The following is a 14,858-nucleotide window of genomic DNA, read 5'->3' on the forward strand; positions in this document are numbered from 1 at the left end:
AAACTAAACTACTCTCTCTCTCTCTCTCTCTCTCTCTCTCTCTCTCTCTCTCCCTCTCATTTGTAGTACTTTACCTTGATCATCAAATTATCTATCACAAACTGCCAAGTTTAACATTAAGACTAGCTTTAATGAACTGAATACATGGTTCCCTTTTATGGAATGTGACTATCACAATTCACAAGCTTTCTATAAGGACATGATCAAACACAAAAACACACACACACACACATAATTATATATCATTGAGTTCAATACCTTTACCTTTTTAGTTTTTCCTTATTATTTAATGTTCAATTACAGATTGGTCAAGCCTGGTGGAGTGTTAGTATACAGCACTTGCTCCATAGATCCGGAAGAGAATGAAGAGAGAATTGCTGCATTTCTTCTCAGGCATCCCGTAAGGGCTATAACTTCATTTTTTTCTTATAGTATTTCCATGTTGAACATACGAAAGTAGATGGTTGCATACTTCGTTACCAAGTACCCACAGACACATTTTTGTTAAATGCATATTCGGATTTCAGAGTTTTAGATATGCAGTATTGGGCATCTTTCTAATCACTACTATTCTTTTGGTTTCAGTATTTTTGTGTAGATCCTGCTGACAAATATGTTCCATCTGAATTCGTAACGGAGCATGGTTTCTATTCCTCCAACCCTGTGAAACATTCCCTGGATGGGGCCTTTGCTGCTCGTTTAAGTCGAGCTTTGTAAATGTAGGTAAAGTAAGGCTTTCCTTTTTTATTTGGTTAGTGAGTTTCTCTACAATGAACTTTATACCAGTGATCAGATTACAGTTTTGCATGTCTATGTGGAACTTCTTATGAACAAGATATCCTGATACATGAGTTCTTTCTTGAACAGGAGTTGAGTTCTGGGTTCAAACAACTTGTGCAGTTCTTATTGGTGAGTGTGACTGAAATGAACTGAATTGACAGCTAGCTGCAATCAGCTCTGTTCACATTTTTATTTTTGATTGAAAGCCATATTCACATTTGAGGGCTACTAATTCACTTTTGAAGTGGTCCAATAACAGGTACAATGATAAATTGTGCAGAAGACAACCTTTTCGACATCTTAGAGAGGTTTCTGCGCTGATGATCCCAAGTCGCTTGGGTACAGTCAAAATGCTATATACCGACATTGCATAGGAATCACAATAATCAAGATTGCCATAGCTGCCTTCACTGATTCTTAGTTGGATTCTTTGAAGACATGTGAGCTGAACCTATTCAGGATTTAAATTTTGCCTATGCACGAAGCACAGTGGATATGCGTACAACTACATCGAGCCGATACAGCAGAGGATCACAATGATTTGGTGGGGGGTTCATATGTAGGTTTGTAACGGAAAAAAGGAAAAAAGGAAAAAAGAGAGCATAGGCTGATTTGTTTAGACAGTATGCTTGTAACCAGGCATCACATGCTCTTTAGAGTTTGGAACACACTACACACAGACACAGATAGGGACTTTCTTTGTATTCATGTTCTCAACTGAATGAATTACCTATTGTATGCAATTGTTTTACAGTTTCCAAAAGCATAAATTGAAGACTGAAGATTCAAGAACCTGAAGAGAAAGTAGTAACCCTAAACAATCATGATCACATTAAGCAAAACCTCCAACTCCACGTCCAAGAAATCCCAACCGCATTCGTATTCCCACGAACCAGCCATAAACAGTACTGATATATTGGCCAATCCTATTCAAACACAAGAAATCCTTGTGGAACTAGGAAAGGAAGGAAAGGCATCAAGAAGGAATCCTCAGCAAAACTGCTTGAAATTATGCATGATTAGCGGCTGTGAAAAGGTAAACACACAGTCGGCTGTGAAAAGGTAAACACAGAGTCAACTGCTTGATTCTGTACAAAGGTAACTGATCTTTATCTTAATTTGGTTAGTTATAACTTGAGTGAGGAATGTATGGCTTTTTACATTCAAAGTTATTTTCTTCATGATAATTGGTTTTATTTCATGATTTTCTAAACAGTTGATATATGAGTTTTAATGACAGTGCTTAATCATAGTGAAAGATATGATTGATGTACATGATTGCTGAGTGCAGGTGTTATGGAAAAATGGTTCACTGATTATGATTTTTCCAAATCAATATTTTGATGAGCATTATTTGAGGGGGAGCATTTCATGCTCTATAAATAGCATCTGATGTACAGTGCAATGGTTACCTTTTTGCAGATATTGTTTAGGCTTTGATATCTTAGTCTCTAAGTTGAACTATATATTAATCTATCTGCAAACTGTGTGTGTCTGATCATATGATCTAAAAGTTTCTTATTTGCATTCAGGTTGCACTTAAGTTTGATGAGGCTGTGAGTGATTCAAGAGATAATTGCTGGTTGTGTTGGAGAATCAAGCAAAGGCCTGGTTGTGTGAAGAACCTGTAAAATGGCTATGATATAAAAAAGCTCTAGATTTTGTAGAGGATCTGAGTTGTTTCTACTGATTGCATTGAAGTATCAGTATGTGGAAGTTTTTCAGATGTTCTTGTGTAGAACTTCTTGAATTACTGTTCTTGAGTGTTTAGATAGAAAGGAGTGAAAATTATTCCTTGTGTAGTTGTGTTGTAGAACTACCTATTCTTGTAAACTCTTATTGAAGATCAGTGAAATTTCTTGATCTGATGCTTTTTCCCTCTGTGAGGTTTTGCATCAGACTTTGATAATCTCTTGCTGTGTTTCTGTGTGGTTATTTACAGCATTTACATATCTTTAAACAGTCGAGATAATCTCCAACATTATGATCATTGTTATGAATATGCAATAGATAACATCACACACACATATATGACAACATGTCAATGATCATCGCATGTGGTCGAGTTGGTAAGAGCTAACGTTGATTGCAACAACAATCTCTGAAATTTCACTTAATGAGTTATAAAAAGAGGTGATCTCGTTATTTTAGCTTCGACCGGATAAATAATGCTTAGACTTGGATTTCGACATATTTGGAGAGAAATCCGTCTTATTAGCTGATGCAATCCCTTGGTCAGAGTGTCAGACTGCTAACTTTGCAAAGTTGGGATCCCAATCTTCCTCTTTCGGTTATTACCGTTTAAATTTTTATTTTCATGATTTATGGTGTTTATGTATTTTGTTTTATCTTTTCTTTTATAGAAACAAAATGTCATTTTTGTCTTTTTAGGGAACTAGAGTAAAAACGGCGTCGTTTCTGGGGTGAGTTGAATCTTGAAAGAGTCTCTTAAACCCTGAGGAGAGAGAGCTCTGAGGTCAGACAATGCTCCCGCCATGAACACTCACCGCCCGGTGAGGGTACTCTCACGTGCCTTGTCACGTGCCCTATCCCACTCCTCCTCCGCCGCCGCGGAACCCTCCTTCCCTTTGAAAAACGTGACCAAATCAAACTTCGAGCAGGTCCTCGCCGAGCTCCGCCGCCATGTCGCCGCCGCCGACTTCGTGGCCGTCGACCTCGAGATGAGCGGGGTCACCAGCGCGCCGTGGAGGGACTCGTTAGAGTTCGACCGCCCTGACGTCAGCTACCTGAAGGTGAAGGACTCGGCGGAGAAGTTCGCCGTGCTCCAGTTCGGCGTCTGCCCCTTCCGCTGGGACTCGTCCAAGAAATCCTTCATTGCTCATCCGTCAGTCTCTCTATCTCTCTCTGCAATTTGCTTTGTTCATGCTTTCGTCATCATGATGATATCTCAGGGCTTTTGTGATTTGATAAACTGGTAGGAATGCTCATTCTTGTTTGTTCTGTTTGGTTTGCATAGAAAATTTGAGTACAAAGATGAGAAATTTAGGGGTTTAATGCAGCTGCTACGTCGAAAAATCGCTTTTTATTAGCTGTTGTGGTTATGGAAATGGAGGGAAAGCTCTTGTGGTGCAATGCAGGGGTTTGTTCAGGTTTATTGTAATGAAAAATTGGGAATGACACTTGTTTCGATAGAAAATTGAGGAAAAAGATAAGGAGTTTAGGGATTAGTGCAGATGGAAGTAAGGAATCCATTTGGTGGTTTTGATTTATTATTGCTTTGGAATATCAGAAATAGGAGGTTGTAGGCAATGCTCTAGTTTTGCAAGGTGGGGGGTTTGTTGACATCTACATAAGGGGACGTATATGTAAATGGGAATGGTACTTTGTAGGGATTATTTGCTTCTGTCACACTTCAGTCATCATAATTTCTAAATCATTGTGATATCAGACTTTGGTAGTTCGTGGTTATGGAATTGGTGGGAAAGTTCTTCTTTGCAATGCAGGGTTTCGTTCATACTCAATATAGGTCTTCTCGTTATTTCCTGAAAGTTTTTATCATGTTTGTATCCGAGATATTTCTTATGTAAAAAAAAGCTGTTTGTCTAAAACTTTTAATAGTTCTATTACCTGCTAATATGTGTACTTTGGCAGGCACAATTTCTATATCTTCCCACGTCAAGAGCTTCCTGTCGAAAGCCCCACTTATGAGTTTCTTTGCCAGACTACGTCAATTGACTTCTTAGCCAAATACCAGTTCGATTTCAATGTGTGCATACATGAAGGTACAACAGTTTTGGTGTGCATATTGTTTCAACTTCATGATTAATGGTACAATTATGTAGTGTATGAGAATATTTTTGATCGAGTCATTCTATGCTACTTTTGGTTTCTGAAATTGAGCTGCTGGGTATGCTCAGGAATATCTTATTTATCCAGAGGGCAGGAAAGTAAAGCACTGAGGCGTTTACGTTTGGCATATGAGGATGAATCTAACTTGAAAGAAGTAAGGGATGCCCCTTTGGTTAAGATGGCTGACACTCTCTTCACTGAACGGATGAAGAATACATTTACTGAGTGGCGTGATGGGTTGTTGAGAAATAGAAATGGAGGGTCAAAATTTCAGGGAATCTCAAATGACCGCCAACAACATTTAGAAACGATTTTCTTCAAGATGTGTCCAGCTCTTAGTCTAAATGGATTTACATCTCATCAGCTTAGGTTGATTCAACTGGTAAAATATTTTTTCATTCTGCTAAAATCTTTCACTATAAGATTGTTACTTGTGTTAAGTATATCTTGGATATGAAGTGTAGAATATCATTCTTGGGATAGTCTTTTGTTAATTTTTTCTGTGAATTAAACCTTTTCCTTGATTGCACAAGCTAGCAGTCAATGAATCAAGAGCAGGCAGTAAAGAGTTTTTATTATGGAATTGGGTTTTTTTTTGGGCGCTCCTTTCCCTCTCGTCACCAACGAGATTCTTAAGTTGTTCTATGAATTCAACTATAATGTGCATGTTCAAAGAAAAATAATTTCACTTGATTTTGCAATTGTTGCTCAACTACTTTCTTAAATTTGTGTTTCACGTTATTTCAAGATGGCCATATATGGGTCTAAAGTACCTTTTACCTTCACCATCATGGCACTAGCAAGCTGATCATAAAAGTGAAACTCTGCAGGTCATCAGAAGACATTTCCAAGATCTTTCTTATGTTCAGGTAAATGGGGAAAATTCCTGTCAACAGCATCTAGTGGTGCATACAGATTCTGAGGATGATAGAGAGTCACTTATGGTAAGTAATTAATTTCCACTCTGTGGATTGCTCTTGACCTGGCACCTGTTGTGAAATTCCGAAAGTGCTTCAAATGTGAAGGATCTCAAATATTTTGCAGAAAGAGGTGAAGGATGAGCATCTTAGACAAGCAGAATCCAAGGTTCAAGCTGCCGTGGGGTTTCGTCATGTTATTGACCTTCTTTCCTCAGAAAAAAAGCTGATTGTTGGTCACAATTGCTTTCTGGGTACAAATATCAGTTGTAGTTTCATAAACAGGTTTGTTATGTTATATAATTGCTAAGATGCCTTTTTCTGTCATACAGATATTGCACATATATACAGCAAATTTGTAGGTCCTCTTCCTTCAACTGCTGAAGAATTCGTCTCTTCTGTTAACGAGTGGTTTCCACACATCATTGACACCAAATTACTCTTGAATGCTAATACTGTGCTTCAACAACGGATGAAGAAATCCCAAACATCTCTCTCGTCAGCATTTGCATCATTATGTCCACAAATGTCTCTGGGGGCGAAAAGCACTGATCTGGCATTCCAATTGTGTGTCAAAGTTGAGGTTCAGGTTGATGATTTGAGGTAAGGAAGATATATGCCAATAGCTATGACCTTTTACTAGTCTTACCGTTTTCATTGCCCATATGTTGAAAGAAAAAAGTAGATAAAGAGTGAAAACACTGAAACAGGTATAATGATTTTTTTTGCCATATTTATAGAAAAGGGTACAAAGACAGATAAATAGTGAAAACAGATATATAATTATTCAACTTTCTGATGTGAATTTTGTCATGTTTCAAAGGGCTGTGGTTAGAAATTATAACGTTGAGATCTGACTGGGAACAAATATGCATTACATACATGAGATGTGATCAGCTCGTGAAATTTTTTATGTGTGGCTTTATTGACTGGCTTTGTGGGATGCATAATTGGGTGCATCTTATAGACAATTCTCAGTTACTAAAGTAAAATAACTACCACCTAAACATTTAAAATAATAATTGAAGAACAAGAAAAGCAGAGGAGACACCTTAGAAATAACTCTTTCCTATCAAATTGATCTGTTTGCAGGTCCTCCAACTGGAATTCTGGAGCAAAACATGAAGCTGGATATGATGCTTTTATGACAGGGTGCGTCTTTGCTCAGGCATGTGGACATCTAGGTATTGATTTTGAAGCCTGTTTGCCCTCTGAAAAGTTGGCCCACAATGAAAAGCTCAAACAGCACATCAACCTTCTATTCCTTAGTTGGAATAAAGGAGATGTTATTGATTTAACTACGGGAAATAAGAATGCGATGTCTGTGGGATCTAAGAAAAAACAGCGTTACTCGGAGATTTCGTTTGAGAAAATTGCTTTGATATGGGGATTTTCATCCAAGGTCAAGGCACAAGAGATAAGAGAATGCATTTCCAAAGTTTTTGGCCCGTCGTCGGTTGTATCTATCTATCACTTGGATGAATCTGCAGTGTTCGTTCAGTTTAAGAAGCAGAAATTGGTCTCTGATTTTCTCAGTTTGAAGGACACATTAGAGAGAAATAATGGTCCTGTCGCTGTTTTGCATCCTTTTGCAGGACTTCTGGAAGGTGGAAATACCCGAGCTGCTGATTATGAAACTTACAAAGAAATTTGTAGTTCACCCAACGCAAAAGTCTTGTTTGCAGATCAGGCTGAGGCATTTGGTATCCAATGGAAAACCAAATTGGTTGAAGCTAAGGCATCATTGGATAGCCTAGAATGTGAGAGTTCAGGTGTACAAAACAATGCTTTAGATCCTGCTTCAAAGGTCGACGAGAAATCCGAAAGAAAAGACATGGACAATGTGCAAAGTGATTCATCCAGTGCACATGTCTCGCACTTTAAGATTATAGATTCTTTGATTGCTTCTAGAGCTGACAAGGTCAGAACTAATATGTGACTGGTTCTGGGTTTTGCTGAATCAGTTGCGCTAATTAATTTCTACAGATTCTAGTTACAGAGCTCTGTAGGTTAGTGAGAATTATGTATACTTTGGTTAGGGCAGTAAGAACAGAAGAAATCACTGTATCAATACGGCATCTTTTTGAAAGTCAAGTAAATCATAGCATGTCTTGTTTTGCTGATGATTTTCATTGCAAGTTCTAAGTTGGATTAAACTATCTAGTGTATAAGAAATACCTTTCCAATTTCTTGTGCATTTTCTCATTCTATACAAGTCCCAACTGCATTCGGATGGTTTCACTAACCAGGGTTTGAAAGCATATCAGCATTTTATCCAGAAGAAATTTTTTTTACAAGAATGTACGTTATTGGAGGATATGAGATTATGGTGATTGGTGACTGATGAAAGCTACCCTGGAGGAGTGGAGGTTGCCTCTACGTATTCATCACTAGTCTGGTAGAAGTTCATATTCAATTCGATGCCCAGAAAAGCCTGAATTGTTCCATTTTTAGTTAAAAGATTAAGACACAGATCTTATCTAAGAGAAAGATATGCACATGATATATAGATCGATGTTTACATGCACCAATACTTTATTAATTATTTATGTGAAATTCATCGATCAGAAGATTAATAATCTATCGATAATGTGATCATATACAATGATTTAAAACATAAAGACGAGACTTATATTACTAAATCAATTCGATACCTAGAAAAGCCTGAATTGTTCCATTTTTAGTTAAAAGATTAAGACACATATCTTATCCAAGAGAAAGATATACACATGATATATAGATCGATGTTTACATGCACCAATACTTTGTTAATTATTTATGTGAAATTCATCAATCACAAGATTAATAATCTATCGATAATATGATCATACTTCATGATTTACAACTTAAAGACGAGACTTATGTTACTAAACCAAGTGTCATGTTGCTTTAGCCGCGAAATTTTCACTTGATCAAGATAGTAATTACTAACCACCGTTCATGTCAACATAAAACGATCATTATCTTCACCAGAAATCATGAAAACAACAGTCTTCCTATTCACACTAATCATGCTTATCATGCTAATGTGACCAAACTCTTTTCTTGAACGTTCTATCCCTCTCCCTCCGGCTTTAATGCCTGAATAACCGGTCAACATCCCCCTTCATCTTTCAGTTGCATAAATTTTTGGGGTTTCTTATACGTTTCAGTCCTTTCTGAAATAAACAACTCCACAGTGAGGTCACAGACAGTGAAAGGTCTTGAAAAAAATAACCACTTTAACCTCACTAGCCGGTCACAGTCCAATAGTGACCCCCTGCAGCCGGTGGACATGTCCCTATAAGAGGTAGAGTTTGTAGCTGATACGTATCTCTCACTCTCAAGCCTCAAGTATCTATAGTATAGACTATAGAGTACTCGGGTCGTGTGTATAAAGATGATGGGGTAGAGCTCTTTGGTGCTATACTTATTAGGTTTCTTCTTCCTCTTGGTTTTATGGAGAGGAGCAAAAACCATCAAATTTTGCAGAAACCATCAAATTTTGGTATGTGTGTGATCTTTGATCTCTCTATTTTCATTCTTATTTTTCATGGCCTATTTACCAAGTTGAGCTTTATGTTGCTGAATCTTATTTATGTGCAACTGATATTCATGTTAGTACACATATATGCATGTTATATGATCTATGAGATTTTGTGCTTTATATCCCATTCTAAAGAGTATTCATGATTATTCACTGCAGGGGAGATTAGCAAGGTGATTGATGTGTACAGATGGTTTGTGAGGGAGAGAGGTTATGTTGACAGAAGAGAGTGAGCACAACCCGGCATTGGTGGAAGAGAGCTTTGTCACTGTTGGGAGTGTGCTCGCTCTTCTTCTGTCAGCAACATCATCAACACTTAACCCCCTCTTTGATCATCTCGATCATCAGCACAAACTGACCTTCATCCAACACATAATGTAAAAGTCTTTTCAAGCTCTTACTCTATACTTATCTTTTCAAGCTCTTACTCTATACTTATGTATATATCAGTGACCCATGTTATATAACCTCAATTCTCTACCTATTACCAAATAATTACATTATAGTAATGGAAGGATGAAATTTTGAATGCACGTAGTACTGTGTGGATCCTTATGCAAGTGATAGACATGTTTATGTTCAACTGAAAAACATGTTAGTTCAGCTGTATGTGATCTGTATTATCCATGAGATTTTGTGCTTTTGTGTCTCATTCTAAAGAGGATTCATGGTTTCCAGTGCAGGGAGGATATGGAATTATGGATACATGCTGATTGACTGATCTATGGATGGTTTATGAGGAATTATGTTGACAGAAGAGAGTGAGCACAACCCCGCATTGATGAAAGAGAGCTTTGTCATTTTTGGGAGTGTGCTCACTCTTCTTCTGTCAGCATCATCAACAACACTTAATCCCCACTTTATTCATCTCGATCACCAGCACCGATCTGATCTTCATTCAACACATGATGTAAAGTCTTCTCAAGCTCTTACATTACACGTGTGAATACATATGTATATCTTTTTATATCAATTACTCATGTTTTGTTACCTTAATTCTATATCTGTTACCAAATAATTGGATTATTAATTGAAGGATGAAATTTTGGCATTGGGTACTATGAGGATGTTTATGCAAGGGATGGATAGAAATGTTTTATGTGTAACTGACAAACATGTTAGTTCACCTGTATGTGATCTATATTATCTACGAGCTTTCATACTTTTGGTCTGATTCTAAAGAGGATTCATGGTGCAGGGAGGATATGGATATATGACTGATCTAATGATCTATGGATGGTTATGAGGAATTATGTTGACAGAAGATAGAGAGCACAACCCGCCATTGGCAAAGAGAACTTTGTCACTGTTGGGAGTGTGCTCTCTCTTCTTCTGTTATCATCGCTTAACAGTAATTCCCATCACTAATCATGTCGCCAAGCAGCTGATCTTTATCAGACACCAAATGTTAAATCTTGTCATGATCTCATCCGGTATAGCTCCATAAAGTTTGAGTGATTAGTTATAAGAACTCTGTAATTCAAAGAGAGAGAGAGAGAGAGAGAGAGAGAGAGAATAAAACACATCCAGATCTTTACTTCCTGTGCTTGGGTAGCTAACCAGTAAATCTACATTTCTAGTAGTAAGACCACTAAAGCTACGATGACAAGCCATACTCTTCTTGCTACTACTGTCAGTTACACAAGGGCATGCTAGCTAGACTACTAAAATTACCTTCTAAGGGCAGCTAGTATTTAGCTAGAAACAAGGAAATTCTAGTTGAACAGGCCCAGAGCTGTTCAATGTTTGGCTGTATTTAGAAGTGTATTTAGTATGGTCTCAGCGAGTTAACTCTTTACCTGGAGAGCCAGTCTGATTATAAATGTGCTCTACAGTTCTGCACTTGATTAGTAATGAAGATTAAGTTGACTACACTGATACCAGCTTTCCTACTGGGCCTAGGACAACTAACAACTGAAGCAATCCTTTTGGAGGTATGGGAATAAGAATAGCCCCAGCAAAGTTATGGTTACGATTGCTGTAGAAAATGATGATGGAAAAGCCCACTAGCAATAACAGCAACCTCTCACAATTTATCAGAAGAAGATCTAGTAACCAGATACAAGAAGTATTGATAGAAGCTTGAAATTTGTTCCTGTTTTTATAAGAAAAAATTGTAGATGGTCTCCTAGGTAGGGTGACAGATAGCATTCTGAGATCAGCACATCTGCTTTACCAGTAATAGAGTGACTACCATTTACCCTATATGATGAAGCATAACCTTCAATAGAGAAATACTAACCAACAATACATTTTTATTACTGTTGTCAGTATAGGCTGTATAGCTACTCTTTTGCATAGTCCATGTAGATGTCAACCAGCATACTCAAAACTATAAGCAGAAAGGTACTGAACAGAACATCTCAAAATAGTGTAGAAATCAATCAAGGATCTTTCATTGCCACTATGAAAACATGTTACTTGAACGAGTATTACAATTGATATATTCAAGCAAGCTTCTTTTATCCTGGATCTAAGCAGAGACCACAAAGCTCAATAGAAGGCTTGAACTTTGGCCATTGAACTCTAACAGACTCTAATCTTCAAATTGCAGGAAAAAGAAGCATAACAAATAAAAGAATTGAACCATCTAAAACTCTGCAATCTCATATAGACTAAAAACACTATGAAACCTGCTTCAGTTGACAACAATCTCACACATTGAGCCTTCATCACAGTCTGAAACGATGTCATCAACAGACAGAGACACGCCACAAGAGAAACTGAGACTCGGCTTAACCCTCGGCACAGCTGGAGGTTCTGCCTCATTGCTCAAGATCTGTAGAACTTTCCTCATTGTAGGCCTCTTGGAGCTATCCGGGTTAGCACAACTCAAACCGACAAGCAACAGCTTCCGCATTTCATCCACATCAAACTCCCCGGCCAGCCTCTGATCAGCTGCATCAATAATCCTCCCTTCAGAATGCAGCCCCCAAACCCAATCAACCAAATTCACCATCTTGTGACAATCCGGTACTCTCTCAATTGGCCTCCTCCCACAAGCCAATTCCAGTATCACCACACCATAGCTGAAAGCATCAGTCTTCTCAGTCGCCTTCCCATACTGAAGATACTCAGGCGCAAGGTACCCCATTGTCCCAGCAGTCAGTGTCGAAACAGGGCTCTTATCATGATCCATAAGCTTTGCCAGTCCAAAATCACCAAGCTTTGCATTGAAATTCCCATCCAGCAACACATTACCAGTCTTGATATCCCTATGAATCACCTGCTGCTCACACTCCTGATGCATATATGTCAAAACAGACGCCAAACCAATCGCCACATTCCTCCTATGATTCCAATCCAACAAATTAGCCTGACAAAGCTCACTGTCCTGATACAACACCCTCTCAAGACTCCCATTCGCCATGAAATCATACACAAGCAGCAGCTCCCCCTTCTCGACACACCACCCTTGCAAATGCACCAAATTCTTGTGCCGCAAGCAAGCGATAATCGACAGCTCCGCAAGAAACTCACTCCTCCCCTCATGACAATGCCTGGACCTCTTCACCGCCGCAATAGTCCCCGACGACACAAAAAACGCCTTGTAAACCGTCCCAAACGCGCCGTGTCCGATCACCCTACTCGGATGAAACCCCCCAGTAGCTGCCTTCAGCTCTCTATAGCTAAACTGCCTCGGCCCCGCCACCACCTCCGCCTTAAAACTCTTCTCCCTCCTCACCTCCCTCCATTTCCTCACACTCAAAACCCCGAAAACCGCCAGCGCAACGCAGAACACCGCCGGCATCCCAATACCAAGCCCCAGCCCCATTCTCCGGCGGCCGGAACCGGACTCCGGCGCCGGCATCCGGGGGCTGACAATGACGTAAGTGTCGGAAACGTTGTGGGGGTGCAATGTGGGTCGTTTGGGGACGAACCCAGAAGTCTTGAAGCTCCATGACATGAGCTGGTGAAGCTCTGTGGAGCCTTCGGTGGAAGCAGAGAAGCCGACGTACATGGTCTCTCTCAGGTAGCCGGAAAGATCGATGCCGACGTCGAGGATCGGATTCTCGGGTTTGACGGCGGAGGAGTAGCTGAGGTAGACCTTGAGGGTTTCTTGGTCGTTCTTGTAGTCGACCCAGGCGGTGACGGCGGCGCCGGACTTGAGGTCAACGTCTTGGTCAATGGGGTCGGCGGTCTTGAGGGAGACGAGGGAGGAGATGTCGAGGCCGACGTGGTTGTCGTTGGGGTCGTCGAAGCGCGGGTCCCGCTTGGAGTCGAATTCCACGGCGATGAAGAACGATGTGTCGTTGGGGAGGGCGAGAAAGGCGCCGGGAGAGCCGAGGGAGTGGTTGTTGGGGGAGAGGAAGAACGACATGCCGTCGCCGGATGGGGAGGAGGGGTTGAGGTTGGAGAAGAGGAAGGTGAAGCGGGAGGAGAAGGAGGCGGTGATGTTGGAGTCGGGGTCGAAGAAGCGGACGGGGGAGGAGTAGAGGACGGCGCCGGCGGAGGAGGTGGGGACGGGGAGGTCGCGGGTGAGGCCGACGACGCCGTTGCGGATGTGGGAGTCGCCGAGGAAGGTGAGGTTGCGGAAGTTGAAGGAGGGGAAGTCGAAGGCGAGATTCTCGGCGGCGGCGGAGTGGTGGCGGAGGCGGAGGAGGAAGAAGATGGAAAAGAAAGCAAGAAGCTTTCTTGGATTCATGACTTGGGTTTTTCTGGGTTTTTCGAGAGAGGAAATGGGTTCGATTTTTCTGGGTTGATTTCTTGGAAGATTTGTGAAGATTCTGGGGATTGAAGACTGGGGTTTAAGGGAGGGAAGGAGGAGAGTAGTGGGGTTTAAACGGTTGGGGGAGAAAATGGAGCGTATAGTGGGTCGGTGTGAAAGGGAATATATGTTGTGGGCTTTTCTTTTTGTTTGGGTTTGTAACGGTTATGAGGGGACTTTGTTTTTGTAGAGGGGAAAGCGGGAAACGACGGCGTTTGTGAGGAGCTTCACATGGTCAAATCTTGGTTTAGAGCTAAAGGAAGATTGGGATTAAGGGATAGTTTAGATAATATTCTTTACAAAGGCATATGGACTTATGGAGGTGACGTTAATTGGAGTTCGAGGAAACCTTCGTACACGGTATGAAAGGTGATTGAAGGGAGGCTATCTGAACTGATGATAGAGGCGATAACACTTTTCGGTTATGATTCACATCATGCCATGTTAAATTTGACATTTGTAACTTTGTAGAATTGTATAAAACGTTAATAGATTGAAACTCAATTATTTATGTTTGTAAAATCGTTTGATATCAATCGTTGAATTGTCATAACTTTATCATCGATTGTTGATCTAGTACAATGTAACATTCTTATGCTAGCCAGTAGCTCTAGCCAAGCTACTAAATTGTTCAAAGAGCACTTTAACACAATGGATTTAAGTAAGATTACCCGTAATGGTGGAGTATTATAATGATTTTGCTAATAGTTTAGCTTAGTTTTGTGCAAAACCAAGTGCAAACTAACATGCACCGTGCTACAATGACTCGCGATTTGCTAACCCAAGCAAGTAATGATTAAGAAAAGATGGCACTGAAACTCAAGAATGATGGATTCTCTTGTGGTATTAGTTAATTACATTCAAATCAAAAGTTCTGCACTTCCAGAAAGCCAGAACTGCAGTTGTAAGATTTGATTTTAGAGATTTCAATAATGACAAATATGAAAGGCCATCATGTGATCAAGGCCTACATCTGCAGATGTCTCAAATAATAATGGAATAATACAACACACATGTCATGTAGCCGTTACATAATATTATTGACATAAGTTAAGATAGAGGAGACTTAGACGAATCACAAGTCATGTGTATTTGTTAAACTATATACTAAACTTCA

The 14,858-nt window shown here is 39.8% G+C and overlaps 3 protein-coding genes across 3 annotated transcripts in view; 2 read left to right on the forward strand and 1 right to left on the reverse strand.

The window, feature by feature from the left end:
* Window positions 1-1,323, forward strand: part of LOC101293469 (ribosomal RNA small subunit methyltransferase B-like) — a 5,517-nt gene extending 4,194 nt beyond the window's left edge. The window contains exons 16-19 of the mRNA XM_004295141.1: window positions 304-400; window positions 586-719; window positions 868-909; window positions 1,040-1,323. Of these exons, the coding sequence (XP_004295189.1) occupies window positions 304-400; window positions 586-717 (229 nt within the window). The 3' untranslated portion in view covers window positions 718-719; window positions 868-909; window positions 1,040-1,323. The remainder of the gene's footprint in view (window positions 1-303; window positions 401-585; window positions 720-867; window positions 910-1,039) is intronic.
* A 1,952-nt stretch (window positions 1,324-3,275) lies between these two features.
* Window positions 3,276-7,446, forward strand: LOC101296084 (poly(A)-specific ribonuclease PARN-like). The gene is made up of 7 exons (XM_004296283.1): window positions 3,276-3,625; window positions 4,393-4,523; window positions 4,659-4,972; window positions 5,421-5,534; window positions 5,635-5,761; window positions 5,840-6,110; window positions 6,600-7,446. The coding sequence occupies exons 1-7, from the start codon at window positions 3,276-3,278 to the stop codon at window positions 7,444-7,446; spliced, it is 2,154 nt and encodes a 717-aa protein (XP_004296331.1).
* A 4,225-nt stretch (window positions 7,447-11,671) lies between these two features.
* On the reverse strand, window positions 11,672-13,621 carry LOC101296366 (probable L-type lectin-domain containing receptor kinase S.7-like; the record flags this gene model as incomplete). The annotated part of the gene is made up of 1 exon (XM_004296284.1): window positions 11,672-13,621. A coding segment is annotated over one exon (1,950 nt), but the record flags the coding sequence as incomplete, so codon positions are not given.
* Window positions 13,622-14,858: the final 1,237 nt, after the last annotated feature.

Source organism: Fragaria vesca, linkage group LG3, assembly GCF_000184155.1.
Source record: "Fragaria vesca subsp. vesca linkage group LG3, FraVesHawaii_1.0, whole genome shotgun sequence".
In the NCBI taxonomy this organism is placed as follows: Eukaryota; Viridiplantae; Streptophyta; class Magnoliopsida; order Rosales; family Rosaceae; genus Fragaria; species Fragaria vesca.

What these genes read in the sequence shown, in the direction of transcription:
- LOC101296084 (XM_004296283.1), top strand. Translation starts at nt 3,276, where the DNA reads ATGAACACTCACCGCCCGGTGAGGGTACTCTCACGTGCCTTGTCACGT. An exon ending in CAATGTGTGCATACATGAAG is followed by an intron (nt 4,524 to 4,658) that starts GTACAACAGTTT and finishes GGGTATGCTCAG; the next exon opens with GAATATCTTATTTATCCAGA. An exon ending in TGGTCACAATTGCTTTCTGG is followed by an intron (nt 5,762 to 5,839) that starts GTACAAATATCA and finishes TCTGTCATACAG; the next exon opens with ATATTGCACATATATACAGC.